We start from the raw sequence: 19,062 nt of genomic DNA, 5'->3' as shown, positions 1-19,062 counted from the left end.
GGTATGGGATGAAGGACAGGTGGACGTGTCCATTCCCGGGTAACACAGATGATCTGGAGCCCAGAGCACCAGGGCTCCTGTGGTGAGCCATCTCCCCACAGGAAGTCGCAGGGGAAGTAGCTACAGACTCACTCCACTACTGCAGCGCCTGTGTGGCCATGTCACTCTGTGTGTCCTGGCTTGTGCCAGTGTCTTGTGTCATCACCTCAGCCAGAGTGCTCTTCCACTAAAACCCTTCGTTTATCCACCGATCAGCTCAGGGACCCCGTTTTACCTGAACAGAACTTATCAGTAGAGGAGTTCCAGGGTCAGGTCACGCAGGCGACCAGGCTGCATCACGAGGAAAGTTCAAGATATGTGCACAAGATCACACTGCTCAGCTGGTGCTGAGCCCAGTGAGAGGAATGGCAAAGTGCATCTGAAGGAACGCTGCCCGCCTTGTACAGGCTTATAGGTAGACTCAAAAGACTGGAAGGCAGATTGAAAGGTCCTCCATTGGAGCTGCCCCTCAGACCATCTCCTGAGGAGAGCTGTCTATCCTTTTGCTCTGACTTGCTCTTCAGTATTTGCATTGTGATCCCTGGAAATTCTTCCTAATAGTTATTTAAATTTCCCCTGCAGCAGTACCAACCAGCAAAGTAAAATGCAATAAAATAAGTGCAACTGGATATGAAAGTTGTATTTATAGCATTTATTGTCCTGCAAACTTGAAAGTTTTGTCAGCGTTAGGTAAATTTTCTGATAGAAACATCAGCAACTCACCCTAAAATGTTGTCTTCAAAAAAACTGCCATTAATTGAGCTGTGACCTGATGAATTCTCCTAGCTGTTTTAGAATGACCTGTTACTGGCTAATTATTCTTTATCCCTTACGTCCTTTCCCAGAGCTCCTAGTAGAAGGGATTCGCAAATACAGAAAAACACTCCTTGCCCAGAGGCCTCCCCGAGGGCTGGCCAGCCTGCCGCCCTGGATCTCATTAAGTTGCTAACAGATATTGAGGCTTAGAATCATGTTGCTGCTTTTCTCCTTTGTATCTGCTCTTGAAAGATAGCTGTGTCTTTAAAACATGGTTGGTCTTGACTTGCACAGCCTGGTGTTTAAAATGCATATTCTGTGCAGAATAAAGGTGCAAGGTATATCCAAGAACTTATTTTGGCAAGGGATTGTGTCTAACATAAGCCTCTGTGTTGTCCTTGGTCTTGCTGATGGAAATAGGTCAGAAACTGATTAAGGGAGTGCCTTCTTTCCCAGCAGCTTAATGCCAAGGTCAAAATATGCCCTACCAGCTTTTACTAGATGAATACTTCTTTTAAAATATTTCATGTATAGGTCAAGCTTTACATATCATTACAAGAGGAAGATAATTTCATATCATTAAACAAAGAGAAATTTTTCTATTTTTTATTTATTTTTTGCTGCCCCAAAAGCACGTTTGGAGAGTTTATCACTGGAAATGTTGATAGCAAAATGTAGGATCAGGAGCTTCCAGTCCTTGAGCTCCAGGTGAGGCGTATGTTGACAAGGTTACAGACCTCAGTCAGAGACAGCAGAGTGTCATTCAGGCTTGTCCAGAAGAGAAGGGAAGGGGAGGTGTCCTCTAACCTCCCCAGAGGGCAGAGGGCCAGCTCTGAGCCTTGGGAACAGAAGGAGGCAGAAAGCAATGGAGGAGTGGTCAAAGAGGAGGCTGGGGGAGGGTTCCGTGGGAGCCAGGAAGCAGAGTGTCCGGGACAGCCTGGACAGTGATGTTGCAGATTAAAAGTCAAAGAATATCCCCCTTCCGCAGGGCTGCAACTGGGCCAGTGAACACTGGAAGCCTCCCAGGAGCACCTACGTGTGCAGGTCCTTTGCATACGCTCTCTCATGCCCTCAACACACACTCTGAACCTCACATTATCTTCATTTTGCAGTGGAGGAAACTGAAGCTTTCCCAGATTGAGTTCATGGCCTGAGATAGCACTACGAGTAACTTCCAGTACACTTTGCTGCCCCTCCACCTACTCAGTCCCATTCTGGGTCCACAGGGTCAAGAGCCAGTGCGGGGACTCTGGCTATTGAAAAAAAAAAATGAGGTGGGGAATAAATTGCAGCTGCTTTCTTTTAAGGAATCCAGGGGCGGGGGGGGGGAGGCGGGCCCAAATGGTTAAACATACAACTACTAACTGATAAGTTGGAACCCACCCAGAGGTGCCTTAGAAGACAGACCTGGTGATCTGCTTCCAAAAGGTCGCAGCTTTGAAAACCCTATGGAGTACTCTGCACAGATGGCGTGGCCATGAGTCAGAATCAACTCAACAGCAACTAGCAACGACGTTGTTAGGTCAGCCTGAAGTACAAAGATGGGGTGTGAAGACCGGCAGACTGCACGCCCCAGCCTTGCCAAGAGCCGTGTTCGGCATGCCCAGTACCTGTAGCGCCCAGGCCTGTTGGTGTCACCCCCAGGTTGCCACACCAACGCTCCTGTGGTTTCTGAGAATTAACTAGTGCTCAGAAAAAACAACAACACTGCTTTGGTTTTTGGCACAAGAGGGAGTGTTAACTTAGTAAGGCTGACATTCTAATCCTTGTTTTGGTCTGTGGAACAGAAAGCTTTGAGTCTACGTATTGCGTTGGTTATAATTATTATTCTTGTGCCCTTATTTGTAAACCAAACCAAAAAAAAGTAAGGTTTTATTCCCACCTTCCTGCTTTGTGTGTACTGACACATAATTAATTGTTGCTTGGAAGAGTGCCCATACCTATGTCTTAAAAACAGGCATTTAATGTAGAGATGGAAAACATTTCTTTTGAGCACGGTTTTATTTCCCTAAGAGATAAGCATATGCCATATGACTGTTAAGTGTTAAGCTTGGAAGTAGGTTCTCGAACTCACTTTCCTGTTGCGTACTGCTGTCTGTGTTGGGAAGGAATTCCCTCTGACCCACAGCTCTCGGTCTGGCTCTTTGTGGGTCTGGTTTTCTCTTGTTTCTAGTCTGGCTGTGGGGCCAGAGAGTACAGGAAGTCAGGGGAAGGATTTCATTCTTTTTCTCTCTACCAGTGTAGCGTGCCTTTGTGTGGCAAGGCCACGTCCAGAGGGGAAATGGAATCCACACTGAAGTCAGTTACAAGCTATACAAGCACCAGTTTTCCTGAAAGAGTTTAGACACAGCTAAAGATGAAAGACTTGACAATGAAAAATGTTTATAAAAATGCCTGGCCTTGAAATAGCACTTGCTTCTGAATCACCACACTCACAAGGTTTTACAGATGTAAGTGTCTTGGGGAGTTATTCAAACCAAAATTTTGGGGGACATCTGTGTTTCACACCCTCCTAGGCCCACCCGCTAAATGTACAATGGTGTAGATGGAGTGGCCGTTTGCAGACTTTGGTTTTGGTACGTTGGGGTAGCTGCTCGTCATGTTCTGTCTTTTATGCTGTTGAAGATGGAGGAGGAGCACCCCTCTGCCTTGAGGTGGAAAGAGCTGGACGTGCACAGCCTGGCTTTGCAAAGCGCCCTCCACGCCCAGACCTGGAGTGATGAGAAGAGCCTGATGCAACGGGAGCTCCGATTCGTGAAGCAGAACATTTTCCTCTTCTACGTCAAGCTCAGGTGGCTGCTGAAACACTGGCGGCAGGGGAAGCGGATGGAGGAGGAAGGAGAGGCTTCAACTCAGGTAACTCCCCCTGCAGGGTTCTCACTGTTCTCTTCCCCCAGGTGCCACTGCCCCCTCCCCGCCCCCCACACACAAGGTCTTCCTCTGTTATCTTAGAATATTCTGTCAGGAACAGTCCAAGCACAGAAATGCAGTGGGTTGTCCAGTTATGTATTAAACCAAGAATTCATGCTATACTTCGACATAGTTTTAAGAGTATTTTGGTCTGTGGCTATTCTGCAGCAACGTTTTGCTGCCATCTCCTTTGTTGCAGATTTATTTTATTAGTTCATATAATCTACCACCCTGAGGCCCTTTCTGGTTTGTAAAACCTGACTCTAAAATTTTGTCTTCCTTCTATCTCTAGTTTTGTTCCTGTGCTAGAATCAGTTCTGCTAGTAGAGTTTTGTAAGGGTTTCTTTTAAGCATCAGATGGGTCACATTTTTGCCACCTCTTAAATTTGTATGTGTTCTCCTTCTTATGTCTCAATTCCAGACTCATAGCATAAATGGAACAGGGTTATTTGCTTTTCCCTGATTTTCATTTGTGAAGGCAGAGTGGCCTGTGACTCCCCATCTTGTTCCTGGCCTTGCTCCTTGGTGAGCCCATGGATGGAGTCACTGGGGCTCTTTGTGCTCTGTGTGTCTGCACCCCTCGCAGCACTGTTTGTCAGCTGCCCCGAGGCATTGTGAACACTTGGCTTCTTTTACAACTCAGAGGCCTTTGTCTGCTTTTCAGTCTCATGAACAGCATATGTAAGTTTAAAACATACAGATGGGAAGGTACAGTGATTCTCTCTCCTTATAGTGAAGTCTTTGAAGAAAGTCTTCAAAGATTCCCATATTTTAATACAAATAACACCTGCCTTCTATGTTTGTTTGCCTGTTGTGCCCCCTTCCAACTAGGTATTTTCATAAGTGCTGCTTTGCCAGTTTTTTTTACGTGTTGCTGTAAAAAATTAGCATTGCACACTTACAGTGATTACGGAATACAGTAATTCAACCATCTGCCACATACCCATGACATAGAAAACCATTGTTAAGCAAAATCTAGAAATAGTTGCAGTTTCCTGTTGATCAATACTTTGGAGTTTCTCCTCCTTAATATATAAAACCATAGCAATAAAAAAAAAGTAAATAGTAAATTTTTTCTAATAAATTGAGCACCCACTCTGTGTTATTTAAATGGAGGAAATACCGATGAATGAAATAGCCAAAATGAACGTGTTTGGGAAGGAGCTGAGAAGTAGAGAACTTGATAACCCCTAAAGTGGGTAATTATCCTCGAATCGTAAAAATCAGGCTGGGCAGCAGAGGCCTTGGGTGGAGCTGTGAGCAGCATCATGTCCTGTGTTTCCAGGGCGAGCATCCAGAGAGCCTCCCAGAGCTTGCTGAGCTTGGAGTCCAAGGGGACCACAAGGGCGATGGGCCAGACGGTGATGGCGGTGATCGGGGCCTTGGCTTTATGATAGGGGAGTATCCCCAGTGCTGCCCAGTGGAGATCGGCACCCAAGGATCACGGCTTCAGAGTGCAGATGTGGGACAGCACCACAAGCAGGTGTGTGCCCAGACCCAAGGCTGTGAGTTTTACCCACACTTGAGGGGGGAGGTTCCTGATCCACTTCTGTGTCCTTTTATCTCAAATGCTGGTGCTCCGGATCACAGGAAAGTCGTCTGGCCTACAGTGACAACCTGCTTTTGTTTGAGGCTGTATTCTTGCTAGAAATCACACGACTCAGATTTCTACTTTAATGTAAGCTGGTAGGTTTGTTTTGCAGGCACGTTTATAAGGACGGGCTGTAGTAAGATCAGGTCAATGCAGGCCCTCCTCAGGGCCAGCATTGCAGCGTGGCCTCCTAGATGGTGGCCATCCTTCCAAGGAAGAGAGTGCATTCTGAGCGCTCTGGCGGAAAAAGAACTTCAGGGCTGGTGTTTAGCTGAACGGGCGTCATCAGCATCACTAATTTGGCATTTAATGTGTAGGAGTAAAGAAGAGGTGTTTAAAAAATCCTCAAACGTATATAGAGAATTTCAGGTTTTCTTTGGGCCACTTGAAACAAAATGCCCCAAATAAAAACATTTGATGACATTTAAAAAAAAAAAAAAATGAAAGCATGTGTAAAGAAAGGTGGGATTCCAGTGCTATAATATTAAGTGATTAATAGTATTGCCACACACCACAAACATAGACCTTATTAAGCCAAAAGTTGCTATTGGTACCATCCAGACTTTTTGCATTTTCCTATCAAACAGCAGTGCTGGCAGCATAGAATACCGTGACTCCTGAGAGGGACCCTGTGTTCAGGCTTTCTTGCTCCAGACCTTGTAGCCTGAGTCCCTTCTCAGCCTGCTTGGCTTCTCAGAGGCCCCTCCAAGCCCTAGATGTTCTGTGTTGAGGTGTGTGTGAGCAGGGCTGGGGGCTGGTGGTGGCAGCGGTCACTCTGGGCGACGGCCCAGGCTCTCAGCAAGCATTGTTGGCCACTCCCTCTGCACTTGACACCCCAGCTGCTGCTCCTCCCTCGCCAGGTGCCCGCAGTCCAGAGCCTCCCCCAGCAAGTGAGAGCGAGCACCAGTTACCTGAGTGTTGGTTCAGGTGCAGATGAGGAGATGGGATAATGTGCTCAGCTCGTGCTAAGGGGAGATTGTTATTTTCTCTCAACTGCTTTCTCTCTGTATACAAATCAGACTTTCACAACAAACAACAACTGTATACCTATCTACCCTTCATTTTCCCTGAATAACATAACTCAAAAAGTTACACTTTCACAGGAACTTTTAATTACATTTATTAGGAAGTATGTCCTTACATCAGTGTTCACTGAGAGATTTTAGGTCATGGAATGAGTTTTCTAGCAATGATCTAGTTAGAAAATAGAATGTTTCTTTATAAATAATAACAATCTAAGATCTAGTAGTTTTATTATTTCTAAAAGATTTTGCCAGTCGATCCTGTAAGTATTTGTGGTTAACTCACATAAGATTCCCTGATTGTCACTTATCCATAAACCTGCTGCATCCGAGGACACGGGCTGGGTGTTTCCCATGGGTGCATCCAAATGCTTTGGAAGAGGAAAAAGCGTAACACATCTGGTTTTCTAAACAAAAGTCATGGAAAATCTGTCACTCAGCTGGAACCTCAGCTAGACTGTCACTCGGCTGGAACCTCACAGTTGTGTTTTAACGGTCTCTTTTTGCCTCCCTCGTTTCCTATTGTCATCTTTAGCTGTTGCCCTTGAAAGTAGATGGGCATATGTGTGGGCGGGGAGGACAGGGTGCCGGAAGTCAGACCAGGTCTCCTTTGAGTAGCACTTGCCCGCAGTGGTGGCAGCATGCCTTGAGAGCCTCTGTGTCTTCCACGCAGGGACAGAAGATTAGCGCTCTGCTGTAACCAACAGCTGTCCACTGGGAGTGAGCGTTCCCGGTTAGGACGTTTGCCTCTTATTTAATGGCATGCTAAAGAGCTAGGCGGCTTGGATACAAAAACACGTGGCTCACAGAGCTGCTGTACAGAGCAGGCCCTTTTGAGTCAGTAGTCATCAAGTCGACTCCAACTCCCTGTGTGTCAGAGTCCATCTGTACTCTGTGAGGTTTTCAGTGGGTGATTTTTGGAAGTAGATCAGCAGGGCTTTCTTCTGGGGCACCGCTGGGTGGACTCAGACCACCAACTTTTTGGTTAGTAGCCAACCACGTTAATCATTGGCACAGTCCAGGAACTCCTGGGCCTGTTTCAAAACTCTGAAACCTCGTAAGTTGACAAGCAGAGTGGGAAACGTGGCAGACCTTCTTTCCCAAGGATAAGTTCACAAGTAACAAAATATCCCAGGCCTTGGTCTTTGCTTTGTATCATATTGAACAATCTCACAGTTGAACATAGGCGATGGTAACATTTATCACATACACTGAGTCAGCCTTGGGAATAGTTCATAAAAATCAACAGGCTGCAGAACGTTGGCTGTGCACCTGTCTCGTTTTACCACTCCAGCAACCGATTGTTCTCCAGCACAGTGGGTGCATCCAGTCTCCCAGCGTCTGCCAGAGCAGGGGCTGAGACAAGCACCAGCCTGCTCTGTGTTTCTCACTGAGACTGAGGAACTCGTAAGGCTGCTGGTGCATTTTTTTTTCACTAGTTAATAATTCCTGCAATTAAGTTTTTTAGTACATGGTGATTACTGGTCCTGGGATCATGGCCCAGTGATTCCAACAGCGAGTCTTCCCAGCATTGATACGATGTAATACTCATTATTAAAACAACTAAGTGTCAATATTAGTAAACTGATACAGAATTCGGAGCAAGATTTAGAGAAATTATGTCTCATATTAGTCTTCAAGTGTTCGACTGTGACTAGTGACAGAAGTCTAACCAAGGGTCCTCTCTCAGGACTGAGTAGAATCTATCCCCCTGGGCCTTTTGTCACCTGTCCAGACCTCCTCTGCAGCTATAGAGGCCTCAGGATCTGCCCTAAAAACCAGCCTTTTTGCTCTAGAAGAGCCCTTGACTTCCTGGACCTGGACTCACCGAGCAGCACCCATTCTGCCCGCTTTTCTGCTTTTCCCTGCCAGATGAGGCCTGCACAGTGGAATTGTGAACTGTAGTGTTTGTTGTTGTTTTTGCTGGAAAGTTCTTCTCTTGAGCCCAGATAATACTTCCATGTCAGCTTTTCATGTTGTACCAAGATTTACCCCTTAGACCCTGTTTCAGCACCTCACCTGTAAGACATGGTACTCTGTACGAAGGAACCGTATCAGATCAGGGCTTATGATCATGAAACTTCGTTTTTCCATGTTCCATGCCCATGTTGAAGATGCACATGTACTGAAGGGAAGATCATGGAAGGACTCTCTCCGCCCCAGCCCTGCTTCCCAGAGTTAGCCGTGGTTAGCAATTTGTGAATTACCTTCCAGAAGAGTGTAAGAAAGCTCTAAACCTCACTACTAACAGGTTTTTCCCATCCAACCTCTTGGTTTTCATCAGACCTGCCCCGGTTTCTTTGAAGTCTGTGGGCTGATTACTCTGTGTTTATAATTTGTCAAGTGTATGTCTCATTACTTCTTTCATACACCCGTATTTGTCCTCAGGAAGCCCTCAGGTGCAGGGCCCTGGTGACCAGGATCACCTCGCATACAGCAAGCCAAAGAGCAGATGACTTACATGCACAAATGACTCTTACCATCTCAGCACACCTCCATCTGAGAGTGTGTTTTCATGGTCAGTCCTCAGTAGCTCATTCTCTTTTTTTTGTGGGGGGAAAATGGCCTGAGAAAAAAAATTAATCAGAATGTAACAATGAAGGTAAGAGTGACAGCAACTGGCTTATTTATGAAAAATGTTACTGATCATTCAAATGTATCATTTCTGGCTAATCTCACAGAAAGGCCATGTCTCGTGACTCCTTTTGATAGAAGGGCTATCTTATGGAACATTTCATGAGGTGCCCCTCGTAAATGCATCAAATAGGAAATATGTGTGTGTGTGTTGGGGTGGGGACAGCTGCCACAGCATTCTGGAATTCCCCTGCCTTGTGTCTCAGAACCTGAGTGAGGAGGAGGTAGAGGCCCTCACCTCTATATTGAGACTGGCTTTTTGGGTCAAGCCATAGCAGCAGGTCCATGTATCACTTCCAGCTGCATACAACCCACCTCCAAAGTTCATGGCTGTCATGCAAGCAAGGTCTTTGGTGGTGTAGCGCTTTGACAGACGTGATGTCACCTATACTGCACATGTCTTGGAAATCTTCTTAGGCAAGAATGATTTTGAAGAGTAGCTGGCATTGCGACACAGATATCTTGGTATCTTAATTTTCCCATAAACTCCCTTTTCACTTTCTATTAATAAAATTTATTGTATACTTGAATAGCAGATTGGCTGAAGCCCAACCTTGAACTTGTTATAAAGTTTAATGCTTTATAACACAGTCAAGTTCATGATGCCAATTCTAGGATAATTTTCACCCTCATTCAAGAGAAATGAGCTTGAAAGAGCAGAAATGCCAAGAGGCTGAGGAGAAGGAAATAGTGGGGCCATTTTACCCTACTTCTTTGCTGGAAAACTAAGCAGCTGATCCCGGAAGAGGTTGAGAAATGGGTTTGTAGTTGACCTGGACCTATACTTACAGGTGTATATGTTAACATCTCTATGTATGGCTAGGCTGTGGCACAGCAGGTTCGGAGAACTCTGTATCTAAGGAGGCGTTTCACCTTAAAGGCCTCCACATGGACCAGAGTCTTCATTTGATTCTGAACTTGATTTGGGCCATCCGTTTATCAAGAGCACAGCTCAACAAGGGGCACCACCGGGGAAAAAGGGGAGAGGAATAACTTGTCTGTACTTTTTCAGGATGGCCCACTATTGCTATTTCCCTCAATGTGGGGATGTAGTTAGGTGAAATCAAAAGAGATTACATGGCTCTCTAAGGTAAGGTAAGAAAAAAGAAAACCAGAAATACCTAGACAGGATGTAATGTCAGAATTCAAATATCCTGACTTGGTATGTCTGCCTGGAGGTGGGACAGAGCTGGGTTACAGTCTTGGCGCAGTCCCTTACTAACAGCAGGGCCACAAGCAAGCTACTCAGCTGCTCCAGGCATTAGTTCCCTCCTCTGTCAAACAGGAAGAGTCCACGCCTCAGTGAAATGTAAATAAGATAAGGTGGACAAATCTTAGCACACCTGGGGGGCCCATAGGAAACGGTATTCAATATCATCATTGCTGCCTTTTTATGTAAAAACCATTTAGCTGAGTCATGCCAATTTGTGGCTCATTCTTGCCATTGCGTGCCCATGCCAGAGCTAGTCTGGCTTCCTGCTGTACCAGTCACTGCTTTGAGTGGTTATAACAAGTACCAGTAACACTGATATTTTGGGCTCCTTTGCTCCCTTTGGCTATCTGCATCCCCAAAGCAATTTTGGAGCTCATTTAATGATGATTAATACTATAGTGCATTCAAGTTAATTGCTTTGACCCAAATGTGCATAAAAACGTTAAAGCTTAACTTTATTTAATCCAGTATCTGCTAATGCCAAAAAATACTTCCAGAGGAACCAAATTTCAGCCTGCAAAAGGACAGCAACGTGAAAACCCTTGCCTTCTGGAAGCACCAAGTTCTGATTCTAGTGGTATTAGCGTTCGGTTTGGTGTCTGGGTTAGGAACACCACAGGTTGATAACACAGGTAACTTAGGAGTCATAGAAAGCTACTGATTACATATTTGAATTTATTACATGGTTTTCTGCTTTCTCTTCCAAGATTGGATCAAAATCATTACTGTTATTTTTTGCTCGAAATCCTTTGCCTCAGAAACGACAGATTTTTTATTTAAAACCCAAAGATGAAAATGCAGGTAATTTTCCAGCAAACAAATTCTGTATTTATGAAAATCTATATTTCTGAAAAGATTGTTGTGACCTCACTTAACTATACTTATATAATTTTTAAATACTTTTGGTGTTTAAATAGGGTTTTAAACAGTTCTCCATTTATTACAACTTCACACATTTCGTGAGAATTTCTTTAATATCATGGCAATTCATTTCTACTCAGATGGTTGCAAAGAATATGTAAGATTTTGGGAAGGCTGAGTGTTTCAAATGTTAACTGAGTTGTACCATTAGTGCCTTTTGTCCTAGTGCTGTTAAAGTAAAAATTTGTGTCAAGATGAGAAAACTCATAGAGCCCTAAAGGTTAACCAGAAGACCTTTCTCCTTCACCGCAAAGCTACTGTGTTTAGCATTGTAACTTCTCAGATAAATTACGGTAAAACTATGAGGTTTTCAGTAATAAATCTTCTCGTATTAAAGAACTTCTAATTCAACTTCATTTAAATCCAAATATATATGAAAAGTATCGTTAAGTTCTTCTCATGTATGTTTTACACCGTTTCTATGTGTACAGGTCAGTATGTTTTTAGTCGATCAACTGTGGTTTTCAAAGCAGGGGCTGACCCCTTGACAGGATGAGGAGTGACGACTTGATATCTCTGCAGATCCTGAGCTAGGAGCCATGGTGTGCTTTCCTCGCCACTCCTGGCAGAGGAGGTTCACAGAGTTTGTGGTGTGGGTTCTGTCTGGGGGTGTGGTGCTTGTGTCCCCATAGCAGAGGTTGTCTGCATCCAGCAGGACTTAGAGAATTTTGGTTCCTCCCACCTCATAAAGCTACCACACTAGCATTGCCCTGAACTGTCTGCAGGAGAGCCTGGAGTCTGCTGTTCATGCTCTCTGCTGGATGGGAAGAGATGAGCTCATGTGGCTTTCATCATCAAGGTGCTATCATTGGGTTAGTGTGTTTAATTCATTTGGACAAACCTTTCTGATGCAACACTGTCTTAGGCTGGGTTTTCTAGAGAAGCAAAACCAGTGAAGCGCACACACACACACACACACACGCACACATATCAAAAAACCAAACCCATTACTGTTGAGTCAATTCCGACTCATACTGACTCTATAGGACAGAGTAGAACTGCCCCCTAGGGTTTCCAAGGAGTGGCTGGTGGCTTCGAACTGCCGACCTTTTGGTTAGCAGCTGAGCTCTTAACTACTGCATCAGCAGGGCTCTCTCTCTCTCTATATATATGCACATACACATACATACACATACATACATATACATACATATATATACACATATATACATAAAACGAAAACCAAACCTGCTGCCGTCGAGTCGATTCCAACTCATAACAACCCTATGGGACAGAGTAGAACTGTTCTGTAGAGTTTCCAAGGAGTGCCTGGCAGATTCGAACTGCCGACCTCTTGGTTAGCAGCCATAGCGCTTAACCACTATGCCACCAGGGTTTCCCATATATACATATATATACACACACACACACATATATATACACAGAGAGAGGGAAAAAAAATACATCAAGGAAATGGCTTATGTAGTTGGAGAGGCTGGAAAGTCCCAAGTTCATGGGTCAGGCGTCAGGCTGGAGGCTTCTTCTGACTCATGTAGCTGCAGAGGCTGACAAATCCCAAGATCGGCAGGCAGTACAGCAAGCTGCTGGCTCAAGTCCCAAGAACCAGAGGTCAGGTGATGACAAGCTGGATGCAGGACCCAGAGCGAGCAAAAGCCAGAGCATCCATGTACATTGGATGTAGGCCACACTCCCGAGGAAACTCCGCTTACAACTGATGGGTTGCTTATAGCAGATTTCATCATGGAAGTGATTACATTATATCAGATCTCATCATGGAGGTGATTACATCATGAAAGAGCAATCAGTCCAGTGTCTACAAAATTACATCATTACATAACTGCCAAACCACTGATCATGGCCCAGCCAAGTTGACACATAACCTTAACCATCACAAACACCCGTGGTGAAGTGTACGCAGGTAGAAATCTTGGTTTTGACATTTGCCTTCAAAGGTCAAGTTTTAAAAGCTATAGAATCTTTTAAAGTTAGCTATAAGCAGGTTAGTAATAAAAATGCATTCTTCCATGCACCAGACATGTATTGCATGAAACAATTAATGCTCACAGCTGCTAACCAAAAGGTTGGAGGTTCAAGTCCACCCAGATGCCTTGGAAGAAAGGCCTAGTGATGTCCTTCTGAAAAATCAGCCATCGAAAACCCTGTGCAGCACAGTTCTACCCTGTCACACGTGGGGTTGCCCTGAGTTGGGATTGACTCACTGGCAACTAGTTTGGTTTGATGTTTTTAGTAAGTACAAGCACAAATCAGAGTTAGGACCACCCTAGGTTTGTAAGTTTATGACAGTCTAAGTGAATTAATTCCCTTCTGGTTCAGCAGCCGGCCCTGAAACGACAGCCTGTGTGTGAGTGTATACACTTTGCTTCAGCTGTACCCCATGGCGGTATACTCAGCCCTGCTCTGAGCCTGGGCTCTGAGGTCACTCTGAGCTTCCTAGCAGCCCTGGCTCTGGGGGCCCCGTGGCCTCCTGTACTTTCTCCCTTCTGCTCCTGGGGTTTGGAGCCCTCTGCTGTCCAGGTCCCCCCAAAATTGCAGCTTCCAAACAGTGCCTGGTAGCTGCAGCAGCCACCTCTAGCCTCCTTCTGATGGAACAGGTCTCAGGCCCAAGATACCCAAGGCCAGCAATGCAGTCTTCCCTCTCCCACTAATTGCAGCTTTCCACCATACTCCGCCTGCTGCCACTGACACCTGTAGGGTGACCCTTTGCCCTATTACGAAGCAGCCTGGTGCCACCCGCTTGCCAGCCATGGAATCCTCTCCTCTACTGACTGAAGAGGTCTGACTGCTGTGTCTCCACAGGTAATGGAGAACCGTCAGCTGTTTGGCGCCCTGCGGGCCCTGCTGGAGGACCTGCGTGTGGAGCTGCGGGAGGACGAGCGGGCCCGGCTGCGGCTGCAGCAGGAGTATGCCAGTGACAAGGCTGCCTGGGACGTGGAGTGGGCCATGCTCAGGTGCCGCCTGGAACAGGTACCTCCCCACTGAGCCTCCACTCACTCTCAACGTCAGGAGGATGCACACTTCAGCCACAGTGCTCTTGCCCAAGAGGGAGGAGAGGCTCCATGAGAGCCAGGAGCTGCCACTCACTGTAACTTCGAGGCCCCTAGCCTTCCCTAACGATCCCTCTCCCAAGTGTGAAATACCACGTCTACCAACCAGCATGTTTAAGGTAGCATTTGTCTTCCAATTCATGTTATGTAAAGTCATATTTAGCTCCATTGAAGGATGACCAGCATGAAGCTGCCAGACTGAACTGACGCAGCTCTAGACAGGAGCAGTGAAAAAGCAGACTGTGATTTAATTATTATTCGAAGAGGTGAATGCATGCTTTTCTTTAGATTTTTCAAAATATTAAAAATACTGGTAGACCTAGGAGCCTATCATCGGTTTTGGTCTCCTTATTTACACCTAAGGAAACTAAAGCCCAGCAAGGAAAGTGGCAGCCCATTCTACCACGTAATCGCTTAGCGGTAGAATGGAGAAGAGAAGGCAGGTTTCACCCCACACAACAGAGCGAAGGCTCCTTGGAGATTCTACCACAGGACCAGATGCAACAAGAAGCATCCTTTTCTACGTGTCTCTTCCCTGGAGGCCCTTAAAAGTAACACCACTTACCTACACATTGGCTGCTTGCTCAGATCATTTCTTGAGGTTCCTTCCAGTTCTTTGATCAGGAAGAGGGAGGAAAAGCCCGTATATCTTTGATAATCTATTTTCTAGGCCCTAATCTGAGGCAAACCACGAGTAATTAAAATTTTACATGAATTGGCTCCCGCATGAAAGAGAATTCCACAGAAAGGAGACCTCTTTCAAATGGCCTTGATAAAAGATTAAGCGGCCTGACATGTCAAAAGAAAATAGCTCCCCGGTGCCCACAAGTTCACCTGTACTGCCATCTGGACTGATGGAGCTGTGGTGTCAGGTTCACGGGCCTGAGGAGAGCAGGGACAGCCTGCTTTGCAGAGGAAGTAGCAATGTGTAGCAAAACCAGAGCACCAGGCCAGGCCCACTAATGACAGAGCACCTGACCCGGTTCCGCATCCTGCCCACTGCCCAGTGGGGCTTCTTACGCAACACTGGGTTTATCCTAGTGCACAGCCTGAAGAATCAGCAGTGTAGGAGAAGTGGGCAAGGACACGCTCTGATGAGCTATCTGTAAACCTATTTGAAAATATATGGGGGAAAAAACCTCAACATTTTCAAAGACTTAAGTTTGGTTAAAGAAGGGAGGTATAGTCTTTAATGCTGGCCAGTTGCAAAACATTTTATCTATGTTTTAGAGAAACCTGATATCCACCTACCATGTTTGCTACAGGGAAAGCCTTAAGGAGAGTCAGTAAACATGAAGAAATAAAGCTAGTGCCACAAACCTAGAAGCCAGGTGGAAATAGGTAAAGAATTCATCTACTGCCCAAATTGTTTAAGAAGTTTCTTAAACATTTGCAGCCCAGGAAACAATGGAATGTGGGTGGCACTAGTCCATTTGAAGTATTCCCTTCTTTGCCCTCTTTGACTTAAATACAAAACAGTTCAGTCCTACCAAACATTAAATATGCTCTCTCAGTGGAGGCCATGTTGGGTCAGTTCCCAAATAATGTGATTCTTCCACCTAGTTCTTACATCAGGCATTGTTCTGAGTGCTGAGGATGCAGCAACAAATAAGATATTCCTTGAAGAGGCTTTTGGGCATACAGACAACTGCTGCAGTGTTTAGTGCTATGATAAGTGCCATGGCACAGGGGCGTGCAGGCCACATGCCTCAGTGAAGGCACAGGGAAGAGTGGTTTGTGAAAGTCTTCAGTAAACCTTGAAGGATGAATAGGATGGAGAAGGAGAGGAGGGACATTTGGGGAGAAAGGAACACTCTGAGGAGAGAGCAAGGCACATTCGAGGAGCTTAACTTCATCAGGTATGAGGGAGAAGAGTGCTTGTTACACGCATTGAAACTTTAGTCCTGGATGTAAAGCGTTTAGATTTGCATTTCTGAAAGATTATTTTGGCTTCGAGGTAGAGAATGGATTAGAAACCATTAGAATGGAAAGGATTAACCTGAGGTCCGTGGATAGAATTCAGAGATCTGCTCTGGGATAGGAATACTATACATCTTTATGCTCACTAACTTAACTAAAATTTAGCATGTCTTCCAATTATCTATGTAGGCAACAAGCCCAACAGAAATCATAGATATTTTCATTTCATATTACAATTGTAGGTATCTCAGAATTAACACTGAGTAGGAGAGACTTTTGCCTTCACCAGACTGCCAAAGAGGTCCACTGTAAAAAGGCTTAGCAAACCTGGATTCAGAAGAAATAAGTTGGAGGTTAAGAGGTATTGCAGTAATACAAGTGAAAGATGGTATAGGCCAAAAGTAAGGCAGAACAGTGGAAATGGAGAGGAGGGTGCAAACCTGAAAAAACCATGAAAAGTATAAATTGGCACAATCAGTGACCAGTTAATTAGAGGCTGTGGGGAAACCCTGGTAGTGTAGTGATTAAGAGCTACAGCTGCTAACCAAAAGGTTGGGAGTTCGAATCCACCAGGCACTCCTTGGAAACTATATGGGGCAGTTCTACTCTATCCTATAGGGTTGCTATGAGTCGTAATCCACTTGACAGCAGCGGGCTTTTTGGTATGGAGAGATATATGTTTCTAGTTTGGGTAACTGGGTGATGGTGCCATTCGTTCACCATGCCAAGAATGCAGGGAGAGAAGGAACAGGTCAAACTTAAGGTATCTGCCATGATAGATACTGGGATAGAGAGGGCTGGGTTGAATATATGGACACCTGAATGTGAAATAGCAGGCGAGAGTGGAAGCGGGGGCCCTGAGTAGACTCTCCAGTGCAGTGTGTAGAATGAGAGAAGTTCAAAGAAAGAACTTAAAGAAATACTCATTTTCAAGAATTTGAAAGAGGAGGAGGAGATTGAAAAGGAGCCGCCAGAGAAATGAATGAAAATCCAGGAGCAAATGCTGTGCCAGAAATCAAGGGCGGAGACACCACAGAATTTCATGTGGAGTTTGACGGTATCACATGCTTTGGAGAGGTCAAGTAAATAAAAGATCAAAAGTTTGTTGCATTTGACAGTTAGGAAAACTTGACAAAAACCGTTTCATTGGCGTGTGGAGCTGAAGCAAATTACAGTGTGCTAAGAAAATGAAGTCTGATCATGAAGGGAAAAGAAGGAAGAGGGCAGAAACTCAGCTAACAGGAGGCAGAGGGTCAAGGGAGGTCTTGTCTTTTTTTGTTTGAGATGAGTGAGACTTGAACGTGTGAGGGTAACTGATGAAACAGCGTCCCAGAGGGTCAGGGATATAAGCAGAGGCGGTGGATTAGCCCTGATCATGAGAGAGAAAGGGGCAGTGAGGGATGCAGATGCAGATAATTTTGTGGGTAGAAGGAGTTAGCCTTTACTTTCTCCGACAAGCAGGCTGGCAGAGGTCACTTGCTGCCGGTGAAGGGGCTAAGTGCTTGAGCAGATTCTAAAGAGAGGAGGTACTGGAGTTCTGAAAAGCATCTACAGGTGAGCGGATGTGTCTAGGAGTGTCTCAGCACCATGCCTTTTCACCCTGGGTTATATGGATTGTCAGGAACTCTTTTTAATTGAAATTTTGTGGTTCTTTATACTTTCCAGTAGTCTTCTGGTTAACTCTAGATGTTTCTTCCCCTTTCTGTTTCTTTTTCGTCTTTCCATTTGAAAAACGGGGGGGTGGGGTGGGGGGGTGGGTGTTTTATTTTCCCCAAATATACATTTTATAAATACCTGATCAAGAAGCATTTTCCATGGTTCTGTTCCTCACTGTATTGTCAGTATCCCAGCTTACAGTGTCTGCTTCCTTGAATGTTTACCTACCCTGATTCGTCCCAGGTCCAGGCACACACTTCTACTTACTCTCCAAGAGGCTCTCAATTAGAGGACCTGTACTCCCCTCAGACATGATGGACAAAACAATGTGCTTTTCTCTCCATGGGTTTGCAGTCATTGTAGATGTGAGTGTTCGGTATTAGTTTTCTCCCCATGAGTCTCTCATGAGTAAGAGCTTTCAGTTTAATGGAGAATACCCCCTTAAGTAACATGATACAAGCAGAGAAGCTTTCTGAATAACACTGAGTGCTTTAAATCTTTGAGGAACTAATTTCAAAAAGGTTAAAAGATTTGTTTACACATGGATAATCAACTGTGAATAATTTGGTGGGACTTCGAATAACACATTATAAGAAATTTAATTGAATCTAGATGTGCATAATGAAATGAAGCTGGTTTAATTTGCAGGATGTTTACCCATGACGTTAATATTTACTAGTAGTTAAAGAAAACCCACCTAGTTTCTAGTCCCAACTCTTTAGGCAAGTCCCTCGAGCACTCAGCTTCCATTTCTTAACCAGTGAATTGGGAATAATGATATCTGTGTTTACAGGATTTCTGTAAAGACCAAATGAGGTAATATATGTGAAAGACCTTTTTTTGAAAACTGTAATCAAACAAACAAACAAAAAGTCAGAAACATCTAAACAGATTTAGAGGTTATGTATCAGGATAAAAATAAGACACAAAATTGTTTTCATAATTTTTAGTTGTTGCCTAGGGTTTGCAATGTGTGTCAGTAATTAATCAGTATGACTTGAAATTGTATTATTTCACATGTGTTATTGCTGCCATACAGTTAACTCCTACATATTCTATTTGATACATTACAGCTATTTTTGTCTGTAGCATTCAATGAGACTTTAAAGCAATAGAGAAAAAAATGAATTATTTACCTATTTATGCCATTTCTGTTGTTGCTAGGTGCCATTGAATGAATTCCAACTCATAGCAATCCTCTGTACAACAGAACAAAACAATACCCGGTCCTGCACCATCCTCATAATCATTGTTATGCTTGAGCCCGTTGTTGCAGGCACCATGTCAGTCTATCTCATTGAGGGTCTTCCTGTTTTCCGCTGACCCTCTATTTTACCAAACGTGATGTCCTTCTCCGGGGCCTGGTCCCTCCTG

General features: G+C 44.7%; 1 protein-coding gene across 6 annotated transcripts in view; it reads left to right on the top strand.

Annotated features, from left to right (window-relative positions):
• The window catches only part of MTCL1 (microtubule crosslinking factor 1), a 156,661-nt gene that overhangs the window by 111,353 nt on the left and 26,246 nt on the right, over positions 1 to 19,062 (top strand). For 5 of the 6 annotated variants that reach the window (XM_049900154.1, XM_049900153.1, XM_049900155.1 and 2 more), the window contains 3 exons: positions 3,421 to 3,651; positions 4,991 to 5,188; positions 13,865 to 14,032. In XM_049900154.1, the coding sequence (XP_049756111.1) occupies positions 3,421 to 3,651; positions 4,991 to 5,188; positions 13,865 to 14,032 (597 nt within the window). The remainder of the gene's footprint in view (positions 1 to 3,420; positions 3,652 to 4,990; positions 5,189 to 13,864; positions 14,033 to 19,062) is intronic. The other variant, XM_049900156.1, reaches the window with a different exon arrangement.

Source organism: Elephas maximus, chromosome 11 (assembly GCF_024166365.1).
Source record: "Elephas maximus indicus isolate mEleMax1 chromosome 11, mEleMax1 primary haplotype, whole genome shotgun sequence".
Classification (NCBI taxonomy): Eukaryota; Metazoa; Chordata; class Mammalia; order Proboscidea; family Elephantidae; genus Elephas; species Elephas maximus.
Note: the sequence above shows the minus strand (reverse complement) of the source record. Positions and strands in the feature narration are given on the sequence as shown.